The sequence below is a fragment of the Chelonia mydas genome, chromosome 21, assembly GCF_015237465.2.
Source record: "Chelonia mydas isolate rCheMyd1 chromosome 21, rCheMyd1.pri.v2, whole genome shotgun sequence".
NCBI lineage: Eukaryota > Metazoa > Chordata > Testudines > Cheloniidae > Chelonia > Chelonia mydas.
In genome coordinates this window covers 5,641,795-5,669,485 of record NC_051261.2, presented here as the reverse complement: position 1 = coordinate 5,669,485, position 27,691 = coordinate 5,641,795, and the positions used below count along the sequence as shown (strand labels likewise).

Below are 27,691 nucleotides of genomic sequence, written 5' to 3'. Positions count from 1 at the left end.
CTAGCTGTTTTGTTTTTTAGAATACTGAGGGGTTGGGAGCTTTTTTACTGATGGGATAAGGGCATGCATATAGGTGTTTTTCGTTTGAGGGGACATTAGGGTGGCAGCATGCTTTGCTTTTTTATTTGCCCTGGCATTACCCCTGGTTATATTTTGATTTTTTTTTTTGATGGGCCTTATAGTGTGCAGTGAGTTGCACTGCCTTTAGAAGCCGGAGAATTTGGGGCCCGTACTTGACTGGAGAGCCTTGGGCTGTCAGCATTTTTTTTTGTTCTTACAGGCCAGCATGAGCATGCAGCACACTAAAAGCCTATTTGGAATTAGTGAAAATATTGACTTGGTTTTTTTTAGACAGTTCGAGTGCACGGGTCAGGGCTACTAGCTCAGCCAAGTGGGCAGAGGTTTTAGCGGGCAAACTTTTAGCTTTTACGGTGTTATTGAGGGTTATAATAGCATAACTTGCCTTTTTTTGTTTATTACTATGCTGTTACTATTAGTGTACCACTTATAATTTGCATTTGGGAGGGGCACATTTTTTAAGTTTGGGCGGCTAGAATATTGGGCATTTATGATTTTTGAACAGTTATGTTTTTGTTTTTTAGTTTTTGGTAAGAGGGTGGCAGGGTTAAGGGATGGACAAGGCTGCAGCGTGACCTCAGGGTTTTTTAAGAGCTTTGCTTGGTATCTTTGCCTGTGGCTTTTGTTATAGTGAGGGAGTTTGCTACTGGCAACTGAAGGGGTTGATTTATAGCAGTTTGCGCCGCTTTAGAGTTTACTAAAAAATCTATTTTTTTATTTTTTACCCGCATTTTTACTCGGGGTTCTGAGGGTAGGATGATTTGGTTTTTTTGACACCCCTATTTTTGTTTTTTTATTGCTATTATAGAGGTACCCCTCCTTTTTTTTTTTGTTTGGGCACTTATTTTTTTAGTGGTTTTTTTTGCTGATACAGGGCACACTGATTGCACCCCAGTTGTTTTTTTTGTGGGCCTGGACTTTTGCGTCCACAGCCCCTTTTTTTTTGTTTATTTTTTTTTGTGCCTGCCTGCACTGCCGCTACTATTAATTTTACTTGCTTTTTTTTAAAAAAAAATTTTTTAAACTATATACTTGATTTGTTGTTTTTAAAATTTGTGCCATGGTTATACTTATTAAATTTTTTTTTGTAGCTTTTTTTTAATGTCGGGGGCTGCCCTGCTTGTAAATATTTTTTTAATAATTGCTTTAGTTTGCGAATTATTAGGATTTGCATTGGTATACTGTTGGATTGTGTTTTGAATGCGCTGTAAAAAGGCTTTAGGGCTTTTTTGGGGGGTTTGCACTTCATTATATGGTTTAGTTTAATTATTCTGTCTGACAGCTGCATGACGGAGTCCATACAGTAGCAGCTTTTTATAGGAGGTAAGGTGGGTTATAGCCTGATTGTTATTTGGGTTTTATTTAGGATTTTTTATAGGAACTTGATTATTTGGGGCTGGCATATTGTTACGGTTTTGGTTATATTGTTTTTTTGCTTTAGCTGTGACCTGTTTTTGTTTAACCTTAGTTAATAATGTTTGCAGAAGGACATTACAATTATCCCAGTCTGGCTTGTAGCTGCTAAGACATTTTTTAAAAACCGATACAAACTTGCTTGGGTTGATAGAAAATTCTCCAGCCTGTGCTTTGAAAGCGGCCAGGTCTATAGGATTAAAAGGTGCACGAGTATAGACCTACATAGTAAGAGCAGCTTGTTCTTTCTATTGCATTACGGGCGATTTTAGTTTTGGTAAGTAACGGGTATAGTTCAGCAGATGGAGCTTGAACCTTACTATGAGCTTTACTAGGAATTTTATTTTGAGCCTCGCTCTGTGTGGGTGTAAGGGCCGAAGGAGCCTCACTCTGTGTGGGTGTAAGGGCCGAAGGAGACACCGGATCTGCCATTACATTTGGGGTGGGGGTCCGGGGACTGACATTAATTGCTACCGGGCCAATCGGGGTTAAATTACAGCATTGTAAAATATTAGTACGAGACCACAAGGTTATAAACAAGTAAGCATATGAATGCTTATTTTACTTTTTTGTTTGCTGACAGAACAGGAGTAACTGGAGGATTGTATTATGATTTAGTGATTTTTTGGGAGGCCACTGTTTTTGGTTTTTTAATTGGTACTGAGGCCAGTTAACTATACAAAATTGCTTTAATTTACCCTTAGTTATTGGATTTGATTTAAATACCTTTTAATTTACTAAAATACACTTTAGGGGCATGCACCGTACCCTACCTCCCGTGCTTTGTTTCTGACCCATATCTACAGGGTAACTTTGGGCGTTTTTAGGTTTTAACACAGCATACAATTTGGATTTTAAAAGGTTTTTACCTTATTTAAGGAACCGGTTCCCCACCGTTGCCTGCAGCTGCTTTTTTACTATGTGAGTGCGTTGCACCGTTGTGCCCTTCGGGGTTGATTAAACTGCGTCTCCTCCGAGGCCCCCAATGAACTTACCGGTGCGCGCTGGGCGTCGGTTGTTGCTGCAATCCTTGACCTCCAGAAGGGATTTGGGCAAGGCTAAATTGCAGCCTTGTTGCCCACCCAAAAACGCCAAAAGCTGTTGCCGGCACCCAGTGCCGAGAGGCAAAACAACAGCAGGGGTTTGTTACCCGGTGTGTTTTACTTAATAATCACAACGGGGTGGAGAAGCAGAAAAGTTTATTTGCAGCTGCAAACAAGGTACAGGGAGAAGAGAATTTTAAATGCTGCACACCAGAGCAGGTCATTACACACACTTTTATATTCCTTAATGCTACTGCACTACACATCAGCCAATTAAAACTTTACGCAAATACTCTGCCTTCTTTATATGTGTTACAACAATGTTTATTTCCTACAACCTCTAACAAGCATTTCTAGCAACTTAAACAACCAGCACATCCTGCCTGGCCTTGTAACTATCTCCTATTATTTTTAACTTGGCGTCAGCAAACCTCACACTATAAGGCATTATCTGCGGCTGCAACATTGTTTTAAGAGCAAAAGAGCTTACTCAAACCAGCCAGGCCTGAATTCTATTAAGGGGGGTTAAGAAGAAGCCCTTAGGCCTTCAGCAGGGAGACTTCCTCAACCCTTATGGCGTTCCATCCCCTCGACTTAACTAGTGGCCATGCCCTGGGGTCTCTAACAACTCCATTGATTTTGATGCAGTCACTCCATACTCCAGTCTAACCGAAAGCCAAATCAAGACTCACACTGAATATAACCATTATAGCACAGCCAGGTCCATACTGTCCTAGTTCTGGCAATACAAGACAACAGCCCCAGGGAAAGGAATGGAGGAAATAAGCTCCAGTCCTAAAAGGGAAGGCAAAAAGAACGAGAAGAAGGGATGTGTGTCACACAACATTATCTGACCTTCGTGCCTGTGCACTCACACATGGGAAGATCTAACGCCCTATTAACTAAGATCCAGGAGCCTGGTATTCTGAATATATTAGCAGTGGCAACTGCCACGTGTTTATAAATATAGTCAGAGAGAGTAACAAAAAACGACAACAACTTGTTGAGTCCTCAGAGGCTTAATCTTGATGGGAACATTCAAAAATAAATGCCTCGGTATTTAGGATTTGTTGATGATTTTCTTTTCGAGAGGAAAGATAATCTCACAGAGAAATCAGTGGACTGGGGCTCAGGAGATTTGAGTCTGCCACAGACTTCCTGTGTGAGCATGGGCAAGTCACTTAGACTACCTTGGGACTCAGATCCCCATCTGTCAAGTAGGGAGGATACTTCCACCTCACAGGGAATAAAAACCATTGACAAGTGTGAGGCGCTCTGATACCACAATGATGAGGGGGAAGCAGATAAATTCCTAGATTAGACAGATAATTATACAGTAGTGAATCCAGTGCTGGTGAAAGATGCCCTGAAAGCTTCCAAACACTCACAGCCCAGGCAGCTATGGCATACAATTCCCACGTGCATCACCATATTAGTGTGAACTTGAGAGACCTCCCACACCCTAAGGGAGAGATGGGGACCAGTTAGTGCCAATTCCCTTCCCTCGCCTCCCGTGGGGCTACAGAGAGGGGTGCAGCAAACCTCACCTTGAGTGTCAGCGCCTTTGCTGCCAGACTCTTCTGATACCACAATAGGTCTATCATGTCCCCGGGGCTCAGCAGACAACATGCCCGTTCTGGGTGGAGCACTCCCTGCATGGAACAGAACCAGATGTGTTCTAGAGCACATTCTAAAAAGTCACGATGCAATTTTCATTACTAAAGCTAGACTGTAAGAGGTGCTGCCCAGCGTGGTAGTGCATCACCAAGGACGCTGTACAACCAGAGTGCTACTGTACAGAGTGATCACATAGCCTCCGTGGCACTGTGTCGGCAGCGATACTGTACAGAGTGATACTGATTAGCAGTGACACCATACCGTCAGAGTGATACTGCACTGCAGAGGGAGATATACTGTACAGCGTGACTATGGAGCGATCCCGTACCATTAGAAACCTCCAGCTCCACTTGGAGGGTCCTTCCACTGCCTCTGTCGTTTTGATTTCCTGTCCCACACGTGTACAGCCCAGCGTCCTCCTCTTCCAGCCTTGTGATTGTAATTTGAAATATTCCTTCCCGAGGCCCCTCAGTGACGGATATTCTATTCCTGTAATTCTCATTGATGTATGGAGAGGTGGAGACGATGGTGACACAGATCCCTGTCTCGAGCTCCCTGCACCAGAATTTTCGCCTGGAAATGTCCTTCGCGGGACACTTTATAGTGATGGATCCTCCAACCTCACCCGTCACTTGAATGCGTCGTCTTGCTGCACTTGAAACTGATGACACAGAGAAAGAAGTCACAGGGTCTGAGTCACGTTTATGCTAAAGGGGTGTCACACCAAGGCCCTGTCTTCACTACCCAAAAAGGTGGGTCCTGACCATATGATAACTCTCACAAGGTAAAATATGAGTGAAGACAAGGCCTTCGGCCCCTTTATAGAATCATAGACATGTAGGACTAGAGGGACCTCAGTAGGTCAGCTAGTCCAGTCCCCTGCGCTCAAGGCAGGGCTACATAATAACCAGACCATTACTGAAAGGTGTTTGTCCAATAGCTGTTCTTAAAAACCTCCAAAGACAGAGACTCTACAACAGTGGTGGGCAACCTGCAGCCCATCAGGGTAATCTGCTGGCGGGGCCGTGAGACAGTTTGTTTACAGTTTTCAGAGTAGCAGCCGTGTTAGTCTGTATTCGCAAAAAGAAAAGGAGTACTAGTGGCACCTTAGAGACTAACCAATTTATTTGAGCATAAGCTTTCGTGAGCTACAGCTCACTTCATCGGATGCATTCAGTGGAAAATACAGTGGGGAGATTTATATACACACAGAACATGAAAAAATGGGTGTTATCATACACACTGTAAGGAGAGTGATCACTTAAGATGAACTGTTACCAGCAGGAGAGTGGGGGGGTGGGGGGGAAGAAAACCTTTTGTAGTGATAATCAAGGTGGGCCATTTCCAGCAGTTAACAAGAACGTCTGAGGAACAGTGTGTGTGTGTGTGTGGGGGGGGGAATAAACATGGGGAAATAGTTTTACTTTGTGTAATGACTCATCCACTCCCAGTCTCTATTCAAGCCTAAGTTAATTGTATCCAATTTGCAAATTAATTCCAATTCAGCAGTCTCTCCTTGGAGTCTGTTTCTGAAGTCTTTTTGTTGTAATATTGCGACTTTTAGGTCAGAGATCGAGTGACCAGAGAGATTGAAGTGTTCTCCGACTGCTTTATGAATGTTATAATTCTTGACATCTGATTTGTGTCCATTTATTCTTTTACGTAGAGACTGTCCAGTTTGACCAATGTACATGGCAGAGGGGCATTGCTGGCATATGATGGCATATATCACATTGGTAGATGTGCAGGTGAACGAGTCTCTGATAGTGTGGCTGATGTGATTAGGCCCTATGATGGTGTCCCCTGAATAGATATGTGGACACAGTTGGCAACGGGCTTCGTTGCAAGGATAGATTCCTGGGTTAGTGGTTCTGTGGTGTGGTGTGTGGTTGCTGGTGAGTATTTGCTTCAGGTTGGGGGGCTGTCTGTAGGCAAGGACTAGCCTGTCTCCCAAGATTTGTGAGAGTGATGGGTCGTCCTTCAGGATAGGTTGTAGATCCTTGATGATGTGTTGGAGGGGTTTTAGTTGGGGGCTGAAGGTGACGGCTAGTGGCGTTCTGTTATTTTCTTTGTTGGGCCTGTCCTGTAGTAGGTGACTTCTGGGTACCAACTAAAACCTCTCCAACGCATCATCCCCCCTCCCACCTCCCCCCCCCCCCCCCCCCCCCGCTCTCCTGCTGGTAATAGCTCATCTTAAGTGATCACTCTCCTTACAGTGTGTATGATAACACCCATTTTTTCATATTCTGTGTGTACATAAATCTCCTCACTGTATTTTCCACTGAATGCATCCGATGAAGTGAGCTGTAGCTCACGAAAGCATATGCTCAAATAAATTGGTTAGTCTCTAAGGTGCCACAAGTACTCCTTTTCTTTTTGTTTACATTGACCATCCGCAGGCACGGCCACCCGCAGGTCTCAGTGGCTGCGATTCACAGCATTCTCTTGATCAACATTATATGTCTCTGAGGGTATGTCTACACTACGAAATTAGGTTGAATTTATAGAAGGCAGTTTTTTAGAAATCGTTTCTATATAGTCAATTGTGTGTGTCCCCACACAAAACGCTCTAAGTGCATTAACTCGGCGGAGTGCTTCCACAGTACTGAGGCTAGCGTTGACTTCCGGAGTGTTGCACTGTGGGTAGCTATCCCACAGTTCCCACAGTCTCCGCCGCCCATTGGAATTCTGGGTTGAGATCCCAATGCCTGCTGAGGCAAAAACCATTGTCGCGGGTGGGTCTGGGTACATGTCGTCAGGCCCTCCCTCCCTCCCTCTGTGAAAGCAACGGCAGACAATTGTTTCGCGCCTTTTTTCCTGAGTTACCTGTGCAGATGCCATACCACGGCAAGCATGGAGCCTGCTCAGCTCACTGTCACCGTATGTCTCCTGGGTGCTGGCAGACGCGGTACTGCATTGCTACACAGCAGCAGCAATCCATTGCCTTGTGGCAGCACGGTGCAATAGGCCTGAAAACCATCCTCATCATGTCCGAGGTGCTCCTGGCCGCCTCGGTAGGGTCGTTCAGGAGCGCCTGGGCAGACATGGGCGCAGGGACTAAATTAGGAGTGACTTGACCAGGTCATTCGCTTTAGTTCTGCAGGCAGTCCTATTGTACCATCTTCTGCCGAGCAGCCAGGAGATGTGGATGGCTTGCAATCCTACTGCACCGTCTGCTGCCACCCAAAGATGTAAAAGATAGATGAAGTGGATCAAAACAAGAAATAGACCAGATTTGTTTTGTATTCATTTGCTCCCCCCTCCCTCCCTCTGTGAAATCAACGGCCGACAATCGTTTTGGTGAGGTCTGTCAGGGGCACCTTGAAAACTTTAATGGAGATTCAATCCTGCCTGAAATACCAGAGGCAGGGATAGCTTAGTGGGTGGAGCACTGGCCTGCTAAACCCAGGGTTTTGAGTTCAATCCTTGAGGGAGCCATTCTGTGTGACAGTTGTTTTTGTTTCTCCTTGATGTTAAGCCGCCCCCTTTGTTGATTTTAATTCCCTGTAAGCCAACCCTGTAAGCCATGTCGTCAGTCACCCCTCCCTCCGTCAGAGCAACGGCAGACAATCGTTCCGTGCCTTTTTTCTATGTGGATGCCATACCACGGCAAGCATGGAGCCTGCTCAGATCACTTTGGCAATTAGGAGCACATTAAACACCACGTGCATTAACCAGCAGTATATGCAGCACCAAAACCTGGCAAAGTGAAACCAGGCGAGTAGGCGACGTCAGCGCGGTGACGAGAGTGATGAGGACATGGACGCAGATTTCTCTCAAAGCATGGGCCCTGGCAATGTGGGCATCATGGTGGTAATGGGGCAGGTTCATGCTGTGGAACACCGATTCTGGGCTCAGGAAACAAGCACAGACTGGTGGGACTGCATAGTGTTGCATCTCTGGGACGATTCCCAGTGGCTGCAAAACTTTCGCTTGCGTAAGGGCACTTTCATGGAACTTTGACTTGCTTTCCCCTGCCCTGAAGTGCATGTATACCAAGATGAGAGCAGCCCTCACAGTTGAGAAGCGAGTGGCAATAGCCCTGTGGAAGCTTGCAATGCCAGACAGCTACCAGTCAGTCCGGAATCAATTTGGAGTGGGCAAATCTACTGTGGGGGCTGCTGTGATGCAAGTAGCCAACGCAGTCAAAGATCTGCTGATATCAAGGGTAGTGACCCTGGGAAAAGTGCAGGTCATGGTGGATGGCTTTGCTGCAATGGGATTCCCTAACTGTGGTGGGGCCATAGACGGTACCCATATCCCTATCTTGGCACCAAGCCGGCGAATACATAAACCACAAGAGGTACTTTTCAATAGTGCTGCAAGCACTGGTGGATCACAAGGGACGTTTCACCATCATCAACGTAGGATGGCTGGGAAAGGTACATGACGCTCGCATCTTCAGGAACTCCGGTCTGTTTCAAAAGCTGCAGGAAGGGACTTTATTCCCAGACCAGAAAATAACCATTGGGGATGTTGAAATGGCTACAGTTATCCTTGGGGACCCAGCCTACCCCTTAATGCCATGGCTCATGAAGCCATACACAGGTAGCCTGGACAGTAGTCAGGAGCTGTTCAACTACAGGCTGAGCAAGTGCAGAATAGTGGTAGAATGTGCATTTGGACGTTTAAAGGCGCGCTGGCGCAGTTTACTGACTCGCTTAGACCTCAGCGAAACCAATATTCCCACTGTTATTACTGCTTGCTGTGTGCTCCACAATCTCTGTGAGAGTAAGGGGGAGATGTTTATGGTGGGGTGGGAGGTTGAGGCAAATCGCCTAGCTGCTGGTTACGCGCAGCCAGACACCAGGGCAGTTAGAAGAGCACAGGAGGGTGTGGTATGCATCGGAGAAGCTTTGAAAACCAGTGTCATGACTGGCCAGGCTACAGTGTGAAAGTTCTGTTTGTTTCTCCTTGATGAAACCCCCTCGCCCCTTGGTTCACTCTACTTCCCTGTAAGCTAACCACCCTTCCCTCCTCCCTTCGATCTCCGCTTGCAGAGGCAATAAAGTCATTGTTGCTTCACATTCATGCATTCTTTATTAATTCATCACACAAATAGGGGGATAACTGCCAAGGTTGCCCAGGAGGGGTGGTGGAAGAGGGAAGGACAAGGCCACACATCACTTTAAAAGTTTAAAACTTTAAAACTTATTGAATGCCAGCCTTCTGTTGCTTGGGCAATCCTCTGGGGTGGAGTGGCTGGGTGGCCGGATTCCCCCCCACCGCGTTCTTTGGCATCTGGGTAAGGAGGCTATGGAACTTGGGGAGGAGGACGGTTGGTTACACAGGGGCTGTAGCGGCGGTCTGTGCTCCAGCTGCCTTTCCTGCAGCTCAACCATATGCTGGAGCATATTAGTTTGATCTTCCAGCAGCCTCAGCATTGAATCCTGCCTCCTCTCATCACACTGCCACCACCTTTCAGCTTCAGCCCTCCCTTCAGCCCGCCACTTACTCTCTTCAGCCTGCCACCTCTCGTCCCGATCATTTTGTGCTTTCCTGCACTCTGACATTGTCTGCCGCCACGCATTCGTCTGTGCTCTGTCAGTGTGGGAGGACAGCATGAGCTCAGAGAACATTTCATCGCGAGTGTGTTTTTTTCGCCTTCTAATCTTCTCTAGCCTCTGGGAAGGAGAAGATCCTGTGATCCTTGAAACATATGCAGCTGGTGGAGGGGAAAAAAAAGGGACAGTGGTATTTTAAAAAGACACATTTTATAGAACAATGGGTACACTCTTTCACGGTAAACCTTGCTGTTAACATTACATACATAGCACATGTGCTTTTGTTCCAAGGTCGCATTTTGCCTCCCCCCAGCGTGTGGCTAGCCCCTCCCCCCTCCCCGTGGCTAACAGCGGGGAACATTTCTGTTCAGCCACAGGCAAACAGCCCAGCAGGAAAGGGCACCTCTGAATGTCCCCTTAAGAAAAGCACCCTATTTCAATCAGGTGACCATGAATGATATCACTCTCCTGAGGATAACACAGAGAGATAAAGAACGGATGTTGTTTGAACGCCAGCAAACATACGCTGCAATACTTTGTTCTACAACGATTCCCGAGTGCGTGCTACTGGCCTGGAGTGGTAAAGTGTCCTACCATGATGGACGGAATAAGGCTGCCCTCCCCAGAAACCTTTTGCAAAGGCTTATGGAGTACATCCAGGAGAGCCGCGAATGCCAGGGCAAATCAATCATCAAACATGCTTGCTTTTAAACCATGTATACTATTTTAAAAGGTACACTCACCAGAGGTCCCTTCTGCACCTGGCGGGTCCGGGAGGCAGCCTTGGATGGGTTCGGGGGGTACTGGCTCCAGATCCAGGGTGAGAAACAGTTCCTGGCTGTCGGGAAAACCGGTTTCTCTGCTTGCTTGCTGTGAGCTATCTACAACCCATCATCATCTTCTTCCTCATCCCCAAACCCTGCTTCCGTGTTGGCTCCATCTCCATTGAAGGAGTCAAACAACACGGCTGGGGTTGTGGTGGCTGAACCCCCTAAAATGGCATGCAGCTCATCATAGAAGCAGCATGTTTGGGGCTCTGACCCGGAGCAGCCGTTTGCCTCTCTGGTTTTCTGGTAGGCTTGCCTCAGCTCCTTAAGTTTCACGCGGCACTGCTTCGGGTCCCTGTTATGGCCTTTGTCCTTCATGCCCTGGGAGATTTTGACAAATGTTTTAGCATTTCGAAAACTGGAACGGAGTTCTGATAGCACGGATTCCTCTCCCCATACAGCGATCAGATCCCGTACCTCCTGTTCGGTCCATGCTGGAGCTCTTTTGCGATTCTGGGACTCCATCATGGTCACCTCAGCTGATGAGCTCTGCATGGTCACCTCTGCTGATGAGCTCTGCACTCACCTGCAGCTTGCCACGCTGGCCAAACAGGAAATTCAAATTCAAAAGTTTGCGGGCCTTTTCCTGTCTACCTGGCCAGTGCATCTGAGTTGAGAGTGCTGTCCAGAGCGGTCACAGTGGAGCACTCTGGGATAGCTCCCGGAGGCCAATAGCATCTAATTGCATCCACAGTACCCCAAATTTGATCTGACAAGGCCGATTTCAGCGCTAATCCCCTTGTCGGGGGTAGAGTAAGGAAATCAATTTTAAGAGCCCTTTAAGTAAAAAAAAAAGGGGGGCGGGGGCTTCATCGTGTGGACAGGTGCAGGGTTAAATCGATTTAACGTTGCTAAATTCGACCTCAACTCCTAGTGTAGACCAGGGCTGAATGGGTAGGGTCCTGATCCTTCCACCCTGTTTGTCATTGCAACATCTGAGTTCCACTAGGGCACTTGTTTGAATTCTCCTTGTATTTAAACTTGAAGGTTCCCAACTCTGGAATTCAATCCCCCTCTAGTGTAACAGTGCCCCAGGTCTGTTGACCTTCAGCATATAACACTGTGTCCTCCTGTTAGATGTTTGCCTGAGGGAGGGTGGATCTGAATGGGCAGGAATTGTTTTCTGGTTTGGTAATGCCCTTTTCTGTTGGCTTTTTGGGAGTAAAGGCTGATTTTCTGGAGCACAAAGTCCCAACAACTCTAACTGAAGTGCATGAAAGCTGAGGGAAGATTAGGCTCCATGTTTTTATTGCAAGCCATTCGTGTGCCCTGAGCTAAGTAAGGGATGGCACAGTTTATAAATCAATCAATAATTCAATAAAGTAAAACATCAGGTTATGGGCAGGGTTCCCCATCCATCTATCTGTGCTGTAATCCCTTGCTGTGATCTATTTTCCTGGGCCTAGCTTGATAAAAATAGCAGGATAAATTCCACACATTACCACAGTGTGGAAGCTAATGGCTTGCTAACCACAAAACAACATGTTCTAGGAGTTTCAGAGTAACAGCCGTGTTAGTCTGTATTCGCAAGAAGAAAAGGAGTACTTGTGGCACCTTAGAGACTAACCAATTTATTTGAGCATAAGCTTTCGTGAGCTACAGCTCACTTGCATCCGATGAAGTGAGCTGCAGCTCACGAAAGCTTATGTTCTAGGAGTGCTTATGATTATGCACAAAATCCAGCAATCTCTGATGCAGTATGGGAAAGAGTTGCTTCCAGATGGAAATCTTGATTGCAATATGAGTTTTGCTTGAGTAAGGATGGCTGGCTGGACTTGACCCTATGGGTAAAATCCTGGCTCCTTTGAAGTCAATACTAAAACTCTCATTGACTTCAGTGGATTCAGGATTTCACCCCTATATCTTTAACATCCTGGATCCAGTTTACAAACATGAATTCATTTGAAAGGTTTTATGTGCCCAGTATCCCAATTTAGCTAACATTAAGTTAACGTTGTGTGCCCAATTAACTAACTTAGGTTTGTAAATCACTCTGCATTAGAAACAAGGCTCACATGAACAAGGCTCACATCTCTAAAATGAAAATGTTCTTTTGTTCTGCAAAATTAAAGCACCTCAAGCTATTCAGTGTTCTTGGAAAGCCACAGAAATATTTCATGGTCCAGCGTCGAACAATTCCTGACATTACAGACTTACCCAACTGCCAGACCCTTAATTTCCCCCCACAAAAAAGAAATGTACAAAGTTTTAAAAATCACATTGGACGTTCTTGGAGGGTAAAAACCCTCTGCAATTTATGATAAAAGCAAACAGGCCCAGTAAACTGTTTAACTGTAGATGACCCAAGTCTAAAAACAAAGCTCAAAGGCATCTTCTTTGTTCTTACCTGCTATTTCCCTGACACACTTTTTTAATCTATACAACCTCTTACCTTGCAGCAAGAAAAGTAACGTCTTGATGAACTCCATCTTCTCCCTTTGTAAAACAGGAGAGTGCACGCTCCGTGATGGCTGCTTGCTTCCTGTGGCACGTATTTCCAGTAACAGAAAGGAGTAAAGCAACAAAAAGAACTCGCTATGCTTGAGGTTCTCTATCAGTTCCTTTCTCGCTCTACAAATGGTATGCAAACCATAAAGGCCGTTTTATAGGAGGCTTCAAAACATATTGGACCAAATTCATCCCAGGCGTAACCTTGTTGTGAAGTTGCACCTGGACTGAATTATTTTCTTTCTTTATTTAGATTTCTGTCTTATGTGAACCCCACATCAAAGGGCACTCCGCCCCCACCATCCAAAGCTCTGGGTGCTTTAGACATACCGTTAAAAACACGGGAGATGCAAAGTAAAAACCAACCCAAAGCAGCAGCACTTAATGTATGTCATTTGATCATCAGTCCTATCACCAATGCAGCTTAAACCTTCCTTTACACCCCGGGCTTGTCTACACGGGGGGAAAAGCCCAGAGTAGCGGCTGTGCACTAGCTAGTGTTCACTAGCTACTCTGTGTGGATGCTCCACCTGTGTGGATGCTCTAACAGTGCCCTCAGCAAGCCCAAAGTTAAGCTAACGCACACAAAGGCACTCTGAGTCAAAGGAAGTTGCAGCATGTGTAGACATACCTGAGCTAGCTTTGATCGGGCTAGCTCCAGTAACACCCACAAAAGCACGGGTGGCAGCATGGGCTGCAAAAGCCCATCCAGGACTCTGGATGTGTATTCGAGTGATTAGCTCCAGCTGCACCTGTGCTGCCATGGCTTCACTGGTATCGTTTTTGGAGCTAGCTAGAGATCTATTTTGGGTATGGCTACCCACGCTGCAGTGACACCTCCGCAGTGTAGACGTACCCGTAGAGTCGGGCCAATTATGCTTAGCATAACCAATATGGCATGAGCTTATTTCAACCCTACTTGAACTGCCGGAGTCCCAGAGTTCAGGCTGACCTTGGATGTTACTGCTTTCATGTTCTGCTTGAGCAAGAGGGTGGGAAAGGGAGTGCCAAGGGTAAGTGAGAGAGGCAATCCGGTGGGAAAAAACGATGAGTAAAGCTGGAGAAGAGAGTGAGGGAGGATGAAAAACAAAGGGAAGGAGCCTGGATACAGAGAGAGAACTCTCGCTTTCCCCCGGTCCTTCGGGCTAAGGTGCAGAGGGTTTGCGGAGGGAGGCAGCCTCGCTTTCCTGCTGTCCTTCTTGAAACTCTTCCATGGTTCCCAGTCTCCAGGGCTGTCTGCCCAATACCTTTCAGCAGCACATTATTAAAATAAAGAAATGTAGCATCACTGACCTCTGCTCACTGCAGGAATTAATAGAGTGATACATGAGTGGCCCATAGCAGGCACACCCTTCCTTTTACCAATATGTATTTATATCCCTTTTATAGGTTGTGAGAACCCAGCCAGTGTTACTTAAAAAAAAAACCCCAGCCTATTTTTGCTTATAGTATGTGGTACAATAATACAGGAAGCGTTCATGCATCTCCAAGCAGGTGGTATGAGGCAGGGTTTGCCCCTTTGGCTAGCTTCAGTGTTATCGCTATCAACGTCCCCTATTACTAGCCGAGCAACGCTCTCGTGCTTCCTCCCAGCTCTGATGACAAACCACAGTGGCTTTCTTTGAAGCAGGCGGATGGCGAGGTCAGGAAATAACACTGCCTGGAGGGTGTCGTCATGGAACATTTTCTTGAATTTGAAGACTATGGGCCTGATTTTCTTCCTGTTTACACCAGTTTCACATCATGCCAATGCCACTGACCTCAGGGCAGTGACGTCCCCTTGTTTACACTGGTGTTATTGAGAGGAGAGTCAGACCCAATAAACCTGAATCAAAGCCCATCATAGTCATTGGAAAGACTCCCATTGACTCCAATGGACTTTGGGTCAGGACCCATGTTCTAAATGTCTGAGTGTGGTTTAAATCTCTTCACTTCTCCTTTTTCTCCCACTCTGTGTCATGCCTCTCCTCCCTGAAACAGACTCCCACTTTCCATATGTCAAGTACCCCCCGCTTCTTAAAACCCTCCATGAAACTTTCCGACATTTTCCCTTGTTCCTTCTCACGTGTGAACCACTGTCCCATGTTTTGTATTTGTCTATGTTTGGTTGGAACCTCGTTACAGCAAAGGCCCTCTCTAATGTCTTCAGCAAAGTTCAATGCATTTATTCACCGCTCTGTGCAATGACAGTGCCTTAGGCAGCTGATTTGCTGAGACCACCTGTTTTTCATGCTGACCAGTTTTGTCTCATTGTCACTTTGTTCCCCTGTCTGTCTCCACTTCTTGTCTCACCTCATATACTCAGACCATAAGCTCTTTGAGGAACCTGACCCCTGACTGTGGTCCCTAGGAGTGCTGTCATGGAAAAAATAGTTAATGTATAAAACTTTTAATAGTTCACAAATAAGGCAGTAAGAGAACAGATTGGTTAGAGAAGTACAAGGATCTGGCACTAACCAAAGGACTCAGACTTGTTTGTGCGTTGTGCTATTTTTTTATTAATTTTTCCCGTGGCTTTTCCAAGTGTCGGAAGCAGCACAGGAACCAGCACACAGGCCCCCGATGCTGCAGGGAGCATGAAATAATTCGAAATGTCTCAAATACAAGGTCTTTTTGCCCTAAACTTGCTGCTGCCCCAGCTGCCCTTCACTGAGATGTGACGGGAGCCTGTGTCAATAGATTGCTGGCTGGTCAAGTGTGTTTTTTGTACCAAACGCTATGGAATGAGGAAGGTCAGTATCCCTGTCTCAAGATCCTAACCAGATCTTTTGGTTTTCTGGATGAAGGATTCTATTGATAGCGGGTGTGCAGCTGTTTGTTCCCTCTGCTTAGCCCATCTCCATATCTGAGACAGCCACTGGAGTTCACCTGACAGTCAGTGCCGGTGGCCTGTTACCCTGATGATCTCAGAAGGGAGACGTGAAGGCCCCACCAGAGGGGATCCTGGCACCTAGAAGTGAGGATGGCAAGAGATAAGGGTTTAATCTGGGTCAGATTTTCTTCCTCAAACCAGCTCCTTTGCACTGTGCAAGGGGCATAAAGAAGCCTGAACCGGGCCAGATGAGAACCCCCTTGGTGAAAAGCCAGGCACCTCCTGTGATGGTGCCCCCCATAAGGCTTTATGGAAATATGCTTATGAATATATATGACATAATTGGAAGATGTTCTATGCTACATATGCCATGTAACATATCTATGTAAAGGTTATGATCTACTGAATCTATTAATCCTATTTGCATATATCATTTTTGTGTTCGAAGTTATGAATATTGGCCGTGTACTGGCTTGAGTTCTAAATAACCTTAGTTGAGTGTTTGGTCAGTTCCTGGAGAAAGGAATTCACCAAGTTAAGTGCCCAGTCAAGAAGCACTTAAGGAAAAATGCATCTTGGAAGGCTCCAATCCACATAAGAAGTCTTCCTGGAGACATTCAAGATGCCACGTGGCTGCTGCCTGTAAAACTGTGAGTCATGCATGGACATGTGACTTGCCCAGGTGACTCCAGAACTCCGTCTTGGAGCTGGACTTTGCATAGGAGAGAGAAGGGGATCTCCACCTACAAGAGAAAGTCTATTTAAGCCCATGGGAGACCTCTCCATTTGGTCTTCAGCTGGCTAAGGAGATAGCCTCTCCACCCCCAAGGATACCTGAAAGAAACTGGAACAAAAGACAGTAACTACAGGGAGTGTGAGTGATTGCTGGACCCGGACTAAAAGGATATTAGTCTGTAAAAGGAAGGTTACTGGAACTGGTGAGGTTTTGTCTGTATTCAGTTTTATTAGACATAGACTTGCGGGTTTTATTTTATTTTGCTGGGTAATACACTTTGTTCTGTCTGTTACGACTTGGAACCACTTGGATCCTACTTTCTGTATTTAATAAAATCACTTTTTACTTATTAATTGTCCCAGAGTATGTATTAATACCTGGTAGGGGCGAGGGAGACAAACAGCTGTGCATATCTCTCTACCGGTGTTATAGAGGGCGAACAATTTATGAGTTTACCCTATAAATTTATTTAGGGTTTGGACCCCATTGGGAGTTGGGCATCTGAGTGTCAAAGACAAGAACACTTCTGTAAGCTGCTTTCAGTTAAGCCTACAGCTGTTAGGGGACGTGGTTCAGACCTGGGTCTGGGTTTGCAGCAGGCTAGCGGGTCGGGCTCAAACTAGGCAGGGCACTGAAGTCCTAAGCTGCCAGGGCAGGAAAGCAGGAGCAGAAGTAGTCTTGACACATCAGGTGGCAGCTGCCAAGGGACTTTCTGTGATCCAACCCATCACACCTCCATTTTCTGTGCCTGTAATCACCCATCCCTTGTGTAGGGGATGTGCTGGGGACAGGAGAGGATGGGCAGCTGAGCACAGTTGTGCTCTACCAATTCTCAGTTGGTGTACGGTTCCTTGGGGACCATAGCCAGCTGGTTTTGAGTCAGGTTAGTGCACCCCTGGGAGGGACATAGGAGGGCTTGATCTGAGGGCTTGGTCTGAGTGTTCCTGACACCTAGAAGACAGGCCAGCGAGAGAAAAGAGTTAGATGCCAATCTTTCTAATCCCCCTGTGCTGCTGTAATTTACACTGAGATCTTGACTGGCTCCCAGACAATCCCCATCCTTACTCCACTATAATGAGCAGATCCCAGCCCAGGAGAGAATCTAGCCCTATATGTATATGTTACAGTATGGTATAAGTGTACCTGGTATCTCCAGAGGCTTCTGGTTTTGAGTGATGAAAACCAGGAGATAATCCCAAATCCCAAGTGTTTTTTATCCCTCGCCAGCCCCTTGCAAAAATGTGCCTCTCCCCATGGCATTCACTCCAGGTGGTATCAGAAATTGAACAGAATAACTGATTTGCTAAAATACAATCATATTCTTTATTGGTTGTGAAGAAAAAACAATTCCAGGCTACTTGTCCGGCCTACAGGTCCTGCCTTATCGATTAAAACGCTCACAGGAATCAAAAGAGAGACTCATTGTTCTAAAATATTTCCTGGTGCTTTAAAATCAAATGAGATGTGAATCTTAAATGTATCCTTAGGTCATTGCCATCCTTGGGGCTTGGTGAACTCCGAAAGGCGTGAGCTCAGCCTGCAGGAGAGCAAAGGCATTAGACCTTTATTGCTATTTCACCTCAAATCTGCTTGAAATGAGATCCCTTGCCCTAAAAAAAGGGGGGGAAAATCAAACTTCTGAGGGTTCAACTTCCCCAAGGCAATTTATTTTTGACCAGAAGATTCTTATTATATCACCACTCACAACCTCATTACAAATCTTTGAGGAACTGAAAGATCTAGATGTAGCAAAATGTTTGACAGTAAGAAATAGTGCAACTTGCAGATCTGTTGTTCACTGATTCAGAACACAGGATCCTTTTCAATCATTATTGCTTTTTGCTTGTACCATCTTCAGAAGCTTTAATAGGGGACAGTCGAGGAACTTGCTAAGCCTGTCCTTGGGCTACTTTGTTCGCTTGAAGCAGGAATGTGGTGTAAGCAAGATCAGCCTCCTCCTTGGAACCCTGAGTAACAAGAGAGGAATCACATTATTCAGACTTCCCCAGAAGAACCAAGGAGGCAGCAGACACTGAAGGTGCCGTGTAGAGCCAAAGTGTAAAAAGACCAGCGTATCCAATGCAAATAAGGTACCCAACATTGCTATCACTGAGAGAATCCTTTTGTCATACTGTTGCCTACTTAAGAGGTTCAGGTCCTTTGGATCAACTTCAGAGAAGTGTCCAAAGTTTTAGAGACCTGGAATTCTTTGCAATGTGCCCTTCACTGCATCCCTGTTTTAGTTCTGTTGAAACTGTAATTAGATTTGCCTGTTCTAAAGGAAGTGCCATAAGCTTGCTTTATTTCCAAATTTTTCTCATATCATAAAGACACTTTGCACTTCTCAAGTGACTTTCAGCTAAGGATCTCAAAGAAATTTACTAACCAGTTAATTCAAAGATACTAGAAGGGCATTCTTCATGAGAACTTTGAAACTTGTTCCCTATTCTCACCTTGGTCCAAAATAGTCCAAACATGGCCTTCTGGCAATGCTGCAAAAGCCTATTTATTCTATAACAATTTGGGGGGCAAGTTCCTAAAGGTGTAAGGGGCTTTTCTGATGCTTTGATTTACTGGTTGGGCTCCTGGCATCATTAATTGTTAGGGCACCTAGAACTGTTTGTTGTGGACTTTTTTTTTTAATAGTTGTTGACAGCTTGAGGAACAATAATCCATAACTAAGCCTAACAGCACTCCTGTGGGATGTGAGCTTATCTTTATCTCACTTTACAGTTGGTTAAAGTGACTTGCCTGCAATCACACACAAAGTCAGGAGTAGACTTTGCAATAAAACAAGGGAATCCAGACTTCTTGTTCTCCCACTCAAACCACCATACAGCACTCCTTCCTGGCATTAGAGAACTACTTGGTTTAACAGAGAAGAACCCGAAAGCAGCTGGATCACTGTGGCAGGCTCACAGCTCCTATTGATCCAGTAATCTGGCAGTTTTAGATTTATCAGTCTCCTCTCCCAGACTCAGGCTTCCAGAACAATAACACCTGCTAATATTTCCAGCTGAACTGAAACCATGAATCAAAGCTAAGTGACTGCTGTTGAGTTCTATGCTCTAATGATGTAGGTGCAGCAAAGGGTTAGAAACTCCAGTGGAGAGGCTGCAGGTGTGATGCTTAATAGGCTGCTAATTGAGAAGTAGTTGACCATAAATAGGGCATACAGGGGGGAAAGGAGCTTTTGCTGCTGAGGCTCTGCTGCCTGAAAGAAAGACTAGGCTGCATGCAGCACCTTGGGTTATACATTCTAGCGGTTCTTACCCTTTTCACCTTCGGTGGTTCTTCTGCACCTTCAGCATTGCCAGGGGTAGTTATAAATTCTGAAAAGCATCGGAGATGTTAGGGTACTCTGCATGGGAGATCATGCACTGTAGGCCAAGCCCCACTTATTCAGTAGCTCCTACATGCACTAAACTGCTGCTGATGTTCAAGGTACAACTTCTTCTCTGGGATGGATGTCAGGCTGAAGCACTAGTACTGTAAAGCTTTTGCAAACACAGCCACAACACCTCCTTTCCCATGAGCCAACTGTGCTGCATCTGCATTACGTGCTAAGCATCCCTGCGTATTGAGCCAGGGAAGCCTCTAGATTTCTAGAGTAGGACAAACATCTTTGTGTTTCTTTAAAAAAAGTTGTATTTTCTGTTTCCAAAGATGGCAATCACCAGTGAGACTATTGCCCACACACTCAGTTTGGCATTTAATATTGTAAGCACTTCTGGGAGAATCTGTTTTATATTTAGCCCCGTGTAGAAACCATCCATTTTGCAGTTGCTTGCTAGATACATTTTTTTTTTTATTTTAAGTTTTGCTTTTGCACAACAAAGTGAGAAGATCCCAGTATCTTTTTTGTAGCCAGCAGCCTCAATGCAGAATTCTCTTTATCTGCACTATCCCCAGGCCAGTCATTTCTTTATCTCAAGATACGTTATGGGTGGTAAAGTTTTAATGTGGAACTTACCATCCACTCCTCCTATCTGGGTCTCCTGAGCATCATTTATGCCCACATTGTCCTTCGCTCCATAATCTGCGGCATTCTCAAATTCTGACATGCTAATATTTGTTCGGTAGCTTCCAACCGAAACCAACTCTGTTAAAAGGGAGGCAGAGAGCAGACATACACACACAACATTATTTAATACAATGAGCTCCTTTGTTTTATACTTTCAAGGCTTTCTTCAAGCTTTCTGCTACTGCCTGGTTTTTAGAGAGAGACAGCTATAGATCTGAGCACAGGGCTGGGGGAGTGGAAGCTCTAATGCCAGGAAGACACGGCTCCTGTTGCAGCCTCATTTTCCCTGTCTGTAAAATGGGATGGTGGGAGGGTCAATCAGCTAGACGTAAAGTGCTCTGAAGTACAATAATATTATTGAGTCCAGGCCATACATATTATACTTTGCCAACAATGTTTTATGTGGAATTTCTTTGTTCTGGGGCAAAAGGCTGGGACACTGTTCCCACCATTCCTATATGAGTGCTCTGATGGGGAGGCTCATCGGAGCAGCCCAGACCAGTACAGAGACTGTTGTACATGTCATACACCTTCTACCTCCAAATCTACAGTATTCCCAAAGCTCCCTGGGAGGCTAATAAAGAAAGTTAGGACTCACCTGTGCGCTTCAGGAGCCTAAATTTAACAATCACAAAGGCTGTAGCAAGGAGCAGACACACAGCAGCAATGGGGAGCAGGACTGAGAGAATCACCTTAGAGCTGTCATGTTCCTGAGAGCTGGAAAGGGAGCAATTGAGCAAAACACATGTGTGATCCCTGTGACTTTATATTGCTCTATCCAAGACTGTATAACACAGATGAACCAGCATAGCCTAGAAGATCTATATAGAAAGCTTGTGCACAATTACGTACACAGAAATGCTTAACAATGGCAAAATCATGGATAGCCACTCAAAATTCAGAATCGAGTGGGATTTTTTTAGAACAAAATCATCATTGCATTCACATAGTGATATTCATCTACAGATGTCAGCGCTATTAATAAACAATTAATAAAGCATCTCGACATTCCAATGAGGCAGATAAATATCTTTATCCCTGTTTTGCAGATGGGGTAGTTGAGACACCGATGGGTGAATTGGCTTCTCGCAATCCCAAAGGGAATGAGCGTTCCAGGTTCCTGGACCCCAGTGTACTGTTCTAGCTACTAGAAAATGTTGCAACCTTTGTACCAACAGAAGCCTGAGAAGAATGAGTATTTGCCAAATGGCATTATGAGAAATGATAGATAAAAGTCAAAAAAATTGGAGTTCAGAGTGGATAAACCTAAGGAGTTTGGATGATTACCCAAAACTGAGCCAAAATTTTGATATGGGCAAAATTTTGCTGGGAAACATGAATGCACAGTCTCTGACAGTAATTCGTACTCATTGGAACTGAACACATCAGAATACATGAAAACTATAAAAAAAAAAGTTTGGTTGTAAAAATGGACACAAGTTGGATGGGGCAGGGGAATTCTTACTCTTTTCCAAACCACTTTGGAACAAAGTCTTTGAGGGACTGACCTGGGTGAAGAGTTGTCATCTAGGACCCCGGCTCTGTTTTGGGAATTAATACTAACTTCAGAGCCTGTGTCGGAAACAGCATTGGGAGAGTCTGCAATTTCAGCTTCAAACCGTAGTAGATGGGAGTGGTGGGTTATTTGCATCCAGCATCACAGCAGAGAGAGAGAGAGAGAGAAAACCCCAATATATTGTCAGCACTTGATTCATAAATAAGACCATTTTCAAAAGCGCCTAAATCTCTTTTTCAAAATGTTCCCATTGATTTTCTATGGAACTTTGATTCCTAAGTGATATTTTAAAACAGGAGTCACTTTTACCAAATGACCTCATAAGAAAATCTTGAGTGGTCTTCCTAGGCATGTATTAAAAATATTGTTTTTAATCCCAAACTGTGTTACTAGTATGCTCCAGAATACGACTCAAATATTTGATATGCTTTTCACCATTTATATTGCATGTTACTTTTCGCATTTCACTCAGCAAGGACACTGCTTCCCTTTCATTTCTAGCCAGTAGCTCTTCCTGGTTCTCATGCATTAGTTAACACAAGGATATTGGGTTTGGGTTTCCGACACCACATGGTTGTGTTTGCCCCCAACTTCCTCCAACCCTCTATCCCAAGAAAAAATTATCTTTATTTTAAATGTACTGAGATGGAGTTGAGCAATCAAGTTTCCCATCTATAAAATAGTACAATAGTCCTTATTTTCTTGTTCCCTGTGCTCTTCTCTATGTAAACTGTAAGCTTTTGGGGGCAGGGAGTGTCTCTTATGAGCACAAAGGGACCCTGGTCTTGGCCAAGCCTTCTCAGTGCTGCTGTAATATAAATAATAATAAATAAATAATAGGGGGCTGAAATGTAAAAGTGGTGCAGACTCCATTCTTTTTCCAGACTTGTTATAGTGACAGGAAAATGGAAGAATGCTGTAACCAATGCGTGAATGAGAGTTACAGCGATAAACATTGTGAACACCGTGAGATCCTTAGTGAAACAAAGTGTGGTCTGTCCAAGACAAAGGAGATTATGATGTTCTGAAATGCCACCACTTGGTTGTTGTTTCAAGATAGTGCCTCTCAATGGAATGACACCATTATGGGTGAGCATTGTGGCTACAGAGAAAACCTTGCCTCTTTTGTCTTGTAATAAATCCTGAAGCTCACCTCCGTTTACTGTCAGGTACACTGCCATGGTTTCCCCATAGTGACCAGAATTGCTCACTCCACACCAATACCACCCTTGGTCTGTCTGTATTACTTGGTCAAAAGTTAGGTAGAGTGTCCTCTTCTCCTTGTCACAGTTCACAACCAGGCCGGTTTGGTTTTGCTCAGAGGACATGAGAGTTTGGCAGCCAGTATTACGCCACTTGCACCAGTATTTCTGGTAAGAATAATATTTGCATGGATAAGAGCATGGTATGGTGACCTGTGTACCAATGACTGCATCAATCTCTTTTGGTCCTGTTAAACCAAGTTGCCCTGTTAGAAGGGAAACAAAAGAGTGAGACTGATTTTAATGACTTGAACAATTAATATTCAGAAGTACTGTTATCAACAAGGTGTTAATAAGAATATATAATTACTATGTAACTACATGGTACAGAATGTATCTATGAGGGTAAACACACTTTATATTGCTTTTGTAACACTTAAATGTACTATATATGTGTATGGATACATATATCCCTATGTACTTTATAGTGTGTATATATATATGGCATTTAAATAGCATTTGTGTCAGAAAAGCTTGAAAAAATAGTGAAAATGTTTGGTGGGAAATTAGTGAAATCTTTGCAAAAAAATTTCAAACATTGTCCAAAAAAAGTTTCTGCTGAAATCTTGGACTTTTTGAAAAATTTCCACCAGCTCTAATTTGTACCTTAAAATGTCAAGCTTTACCCATTAGGATTATGAAGCTAAGAATTAGAAAATAGTTCTCCTCAGGAAAGCGAGGCTCTGCTCTTTGCTGCTGCTTTGGGAGGAACAAAGATCAGGTGCCCGTATCGCTTGTGCTGGCAGAGACACTCATCACTACATGTGCTTTCATACCTTCTGTAATCTTCAGCTCCTTTGTAGATTTCCTTTCCATATCTCCATCCGTCATACACCAGTAATATCCTGCATCCGCTGCTGTCAGCCGGTTCATTATTACCGTGAATGTTCCATTTTCCGGGTTATCGTGCAGGACTATCCTTCCTTCATATGAATCTATCATACTCGCAAGGTTGTTTATTAACTGATTGCACCCATTCTTCCTCCATTTGCACCAGTACTTGAGGGTGTAATTCCCACGTGGATCATAGCGGCATTCGACAGATACTGAACCGCCTATGACTCCATTTATTACGTGTCGTCCCTGGGGGACAGATGTCTCTGGAGATACAAAATGGAACATGTTCTGTTAGGCTCCTCTCACACATTTCATGTTGTGCTAACATGCATGCTGCATGTGCCTCATGGGGTTGGTTGGGTCTGTTCCTTATAAAAAAACATTTTAAAGTAAAGTTAATTGCAGGGATGAAATATAACAGACTGACAATGCTGGCGCCTGCAGAACAGAACCGTCACAGCATGGTCAGAGAGAGCTCACGTTTCCCTCACACGCTGCCTCCTGCCAGCCCCCAGTGGAATAATGGGAGTCTTTCCCCTGACTTCTGTGGACTTTGGATCTGGCCCTTGTGCCTCAGTCCTGAACTGGAGGGACCCCCCCTAGAAGCCAGAGAGTAGTTCAATCCTCCACAGACCTGTCAAGAGAGCCAGCAAGGACACCAACGATAATGGGCGTTTCCTTGTTGATTAAGGTTTAACATGAATGGTTCATGAGAAGTTTTGGTGTCCCCTTCACTTGGAACCTGTGGAGAAACCCAGGGCACAATGGCATGGCATCAGGCCAAACAATGTCTTCTCCACGCATCCGGGAATCCAAACACAAGTGGAACAATAGGAGCCACACATACCTCAGGAGGAACCCCTTAAGGCACGTCTACACAAGCTCTGCATTGGCGCAGCTGTGCCGCTGAAGCGTATCAGGTGAAGATGGAAGACGCGCTCTCCCGTTGTTATAATTACTCCACCTTGGCAAGAGGCGTAAGGCTATGTCGGCAGGAGCGTGTTTCCTGACAACATACCACTTGCGTCACTTGGGGGGTGGGGGTGGTGAATTTTTCACACCCCTGAGCATCATAAGTTAAATCGACTTAAGCGGTAGTGGAGACCTGCGCTAAGATTGTTAGTGCATCCAACTGAGCATAGAAATACCTTTGTCTTATTGCCTGTGGCATCTGCTCTTTGCCCTTGTGCTTCGGAAACTCATCCAGAATGAAGCAAAGAGGCTAATTTGCAGCAGGCAGATTATGCAAAGGGGGATCGATTCTAACAGGCAGTAGTCTCCCAAAGAAAGTGGTGGAAGCCCCATCGTGGGAGACATTTAAAACTAGACTGGAGAATAGACTGTAGGGAGCTATCCTGGGATGGCTGAGGGGCTAAACTGTATGGGCTCTAACCGGCTCTAACCTTTTCTAAATTCTGTAGTTCTTTCTCTTCATATTGGATCAATATTTCTAAAAAATTGCTTAGGCAGGCCTCCTTGTGGTCAGGAAAATGTGTCTGGGTTTTTTTTCTTCTATAGTCTGCATTTGAGATAAGCCAGTTAACTGGATCAAGCAGGAGTTTGCTCACCCCAATTCTGTAAAGAGAATTTGCCTTTTGCACGTGTCATCATGACCTTCTCTAAAGACTGGCTCACACAGAGGGTTACAGCCTATCACAGCTGCCTACTAATGGAGTTACTTCTTCAACTCAAGTGATAGTTTTTCTGATGAAGGCTCAAGTTTAAACCCCTGCTGTCAACAGACAATGGACATTGCAACATAGAGTCTTTGGGAGAGGGATTTTTGTCTTCTTATTTGTCTGTGGACGCACATAGGACACTGTTGGTAGCTAAATAGATGAAAACATAAAAGAATAACAAGTACAATTCTTGTTCTCTCTAGATAAAATTAAGAGTATCAGTGAGATTTTCAAGGGAAACTCAGACCCTTAGTAAATAAAATATTAGTCTCTTCAGACTGTTGGAATGGCTGAAATCTACACACCCTGCCCATCGCTCACCTTGGTAGACATGCACATCCAGTTCCTTGGATTCTCCTTTCTCTCCGTAAGTCCCAGCCCCACACAAATATACACCCGAATCTTCCTTCCTCAGCTGGGTCAGATAGAGGCTGAATGACCCAGCAAGCTCCTGAGGGCTCAGCAAAACTCTCCCTTTGTAGTTTTCGTTAACGTTCCCGTAGGTGTCGATGACAGTAGAGCAGCCGGTTTTCCCCATTCTGCACAGGTACTTCCTCTCACTGCCATATTCTGGGCCAAACACGCAGTTGATGGTCACAGAACCTCCCAGCTCAACGTAATAGAGTTCGGCTTCTTCAGGCACTTTTGGACCTGTGTGAATGATAGTCCAAGTCAGTATCCAGAACCCAGATTGTATTGCAGTTTACAACACGCTTCTATACCATGCCCTATTGCACTTCAGTAATCATACTCTTCTATACTTCTCTATACTACCCCAGACTGTACCATAGCCTACTCCAGTATAGTGTACCTTACTGGACCATACCTCTATACACATTACCATACTTTTCAACCCTGCATCATTTTGTACCAGGCCACCCCATATGCACTGCATTGCAGGATATCTTAATGCACCATGCTACTGTGCACCATATCATATGTGTCTACGCTATGTCATAGGGCACTATTTACTCTCCCATACTACAGTAGACCATGTAGTGTCATGTACTATGCTATGCTGCACCACATGATCTCATGTGGTGTTGTAAATTACAAACAACCTTTATTTTTGCTGAGTTAGCCCCTTCCACTCAGGAAAGTAGATAAATCAAGGACTGGTGGAGAATTTTGGCTGCTGTGAACAGAATTATTGTATATCTCCTATTTTATATGGTACCTTTACATTATAGCAATGGGGGTGCTAGAAATGCAGAGATCTTGGTTATTACTCAAGGTACCAATCACCTTGCTCTCTTGGATATTGTCGATGGATAGATTTCCCAAACACAATTATTACAAAAGAAAAATAATATAAGAAGCCCCCAGGCTGTAGCTACCCTTGGAAACATCCAGCTTGACTCTGAAGGAAAGTCCTCTATCATTGAGACCAATGCCACATTTATAAAAGCTGATGTCCTTTTCCACTAGCTTTGAGATCTCAATGGTGAAGATGCCTTGCTCTGGGAAGTCTGTGATTGTCGCTCTGCCAGTGAAGTCTTGAGCAGTGTAGCCACTGGTAGAAATGACGGTCACACATTGCCTTGTTGATTCCTTGCACCAGTATTTTCTGTCGTGGCGGTTCACACTGGTGCGAGGGTAGAAGCATTTCACAGTAACTGATCCTCCCTGCAAACCAGTCACCTGCCTTGGTCCGAAGATGGGGCTTGAACTTAAAACTGGCAAGAGGAAACGTGTTTCATGTTATTCACTACAAATCAAGTCATTATTACACAAGCACCTTCAGGCCCCAATGGAGATCAGGGCTTCACTGAGCTAGGCACATAGCTACAAACACAAAATAAAAGACAATCCCTGCCCCAAAGAGTTTTCAGTCAAAATAGCCAGGACAGACAAAAGGGAAATTAAATGGCTTGCCCAAGGCCACATAAGGAGTC

At 44.8% G+C, this 27,691-nt stretch overlaps 2 protein-coding genes across 5 annotated transcripts in view; both read right to left on the bottom strand.

Moving 5' to 3' along the window:
• Positions 1 to 13,522, bottom strand: part of FCMR (Fc fragment of IgM receptor) — a 30,792-nt gene extending 17,270 nt beyond the window's left edge. Inside the window, exons 1-3 of one of the 4 annotated variants that reach the window (XR_005223214.2) lie at positions 12,875 to 13,491; positions 4,480 to 4,812; positions 4,082 to 4,186 (exon numbers count right to left, since the gene is read on the bottom strand). Coding sequence is in view for 3 of the 4 variants with exons in the window: in XM_043533512.1 (XP_043389447.1) it covers positions 4,082 to 4,186; positions 4,480 to 4,812; positions 9,607 to 9,730 (562 nt within the window). In the remaining variant the exon portion in view is untranslated. Of the gene's footprint in view, positions 1 to 4,081; positions 4,187 to 4,479; positions 4,813 to 9,606; positions 10,494 to 12,874 lie in introns of those variants that run through there. The other 3 variants (XM_027827438.3, XM_037884845.2, XM_043533512.1) reach the window with 3 other exon arrangements.
• Positions 13,523 to 17,782: 4,260 nt separating this feature from the next.
• The window catches only part of PIGR (polymeric immunoglobulin receptor), a 47,706-nt gene continuing 37,797 nt past the window's right edge, over positions 17,783 to 27,691 (bottom strand). The window contains exons 14-22 of the mRNA XM_043533802.1: positions 27,134 to 27,472; positions 26,118 to 26,447; positions 24,057 to 24,380; positions 23,172 to 23,486; positions 22,011 to 22,113; positions 21,101 to 21,219; positions 20,452 to 20,580; positions 19,752 to 19,810; positions 17,783 to 18,445 (exon numbers count right to left, since the gene is read on the bottom strand). Of these exons, the coding sequence (XP_043389737.1) occupies positions 18,368 to 18,445; positions 19,752 to 19,810; positions 20,452 to 20,580; positions 21,101 to 21,219; positions 22,011 to 22,113; positions 23,172 to 23,486; positions 24,057 to 24,380; positions 26,118 to 26,447; positions 27,134 to 27,472 (1,796 nt within the window). The 3' untranslated portion in view covers positions 17,783 to 18,367. The remainder of the gene's footprint in view (positions 18,446 to 19,751; positions 19,811 to 20,451; positions 20,581 to 21,100; positions 21,220 to 22,010; positions 22,114 to 23,171; positions 23,487 to 24,056; positions 24,381 to 26,117; positions 26,448 to 27,133; positions 27,473 to 27,691) is intronic.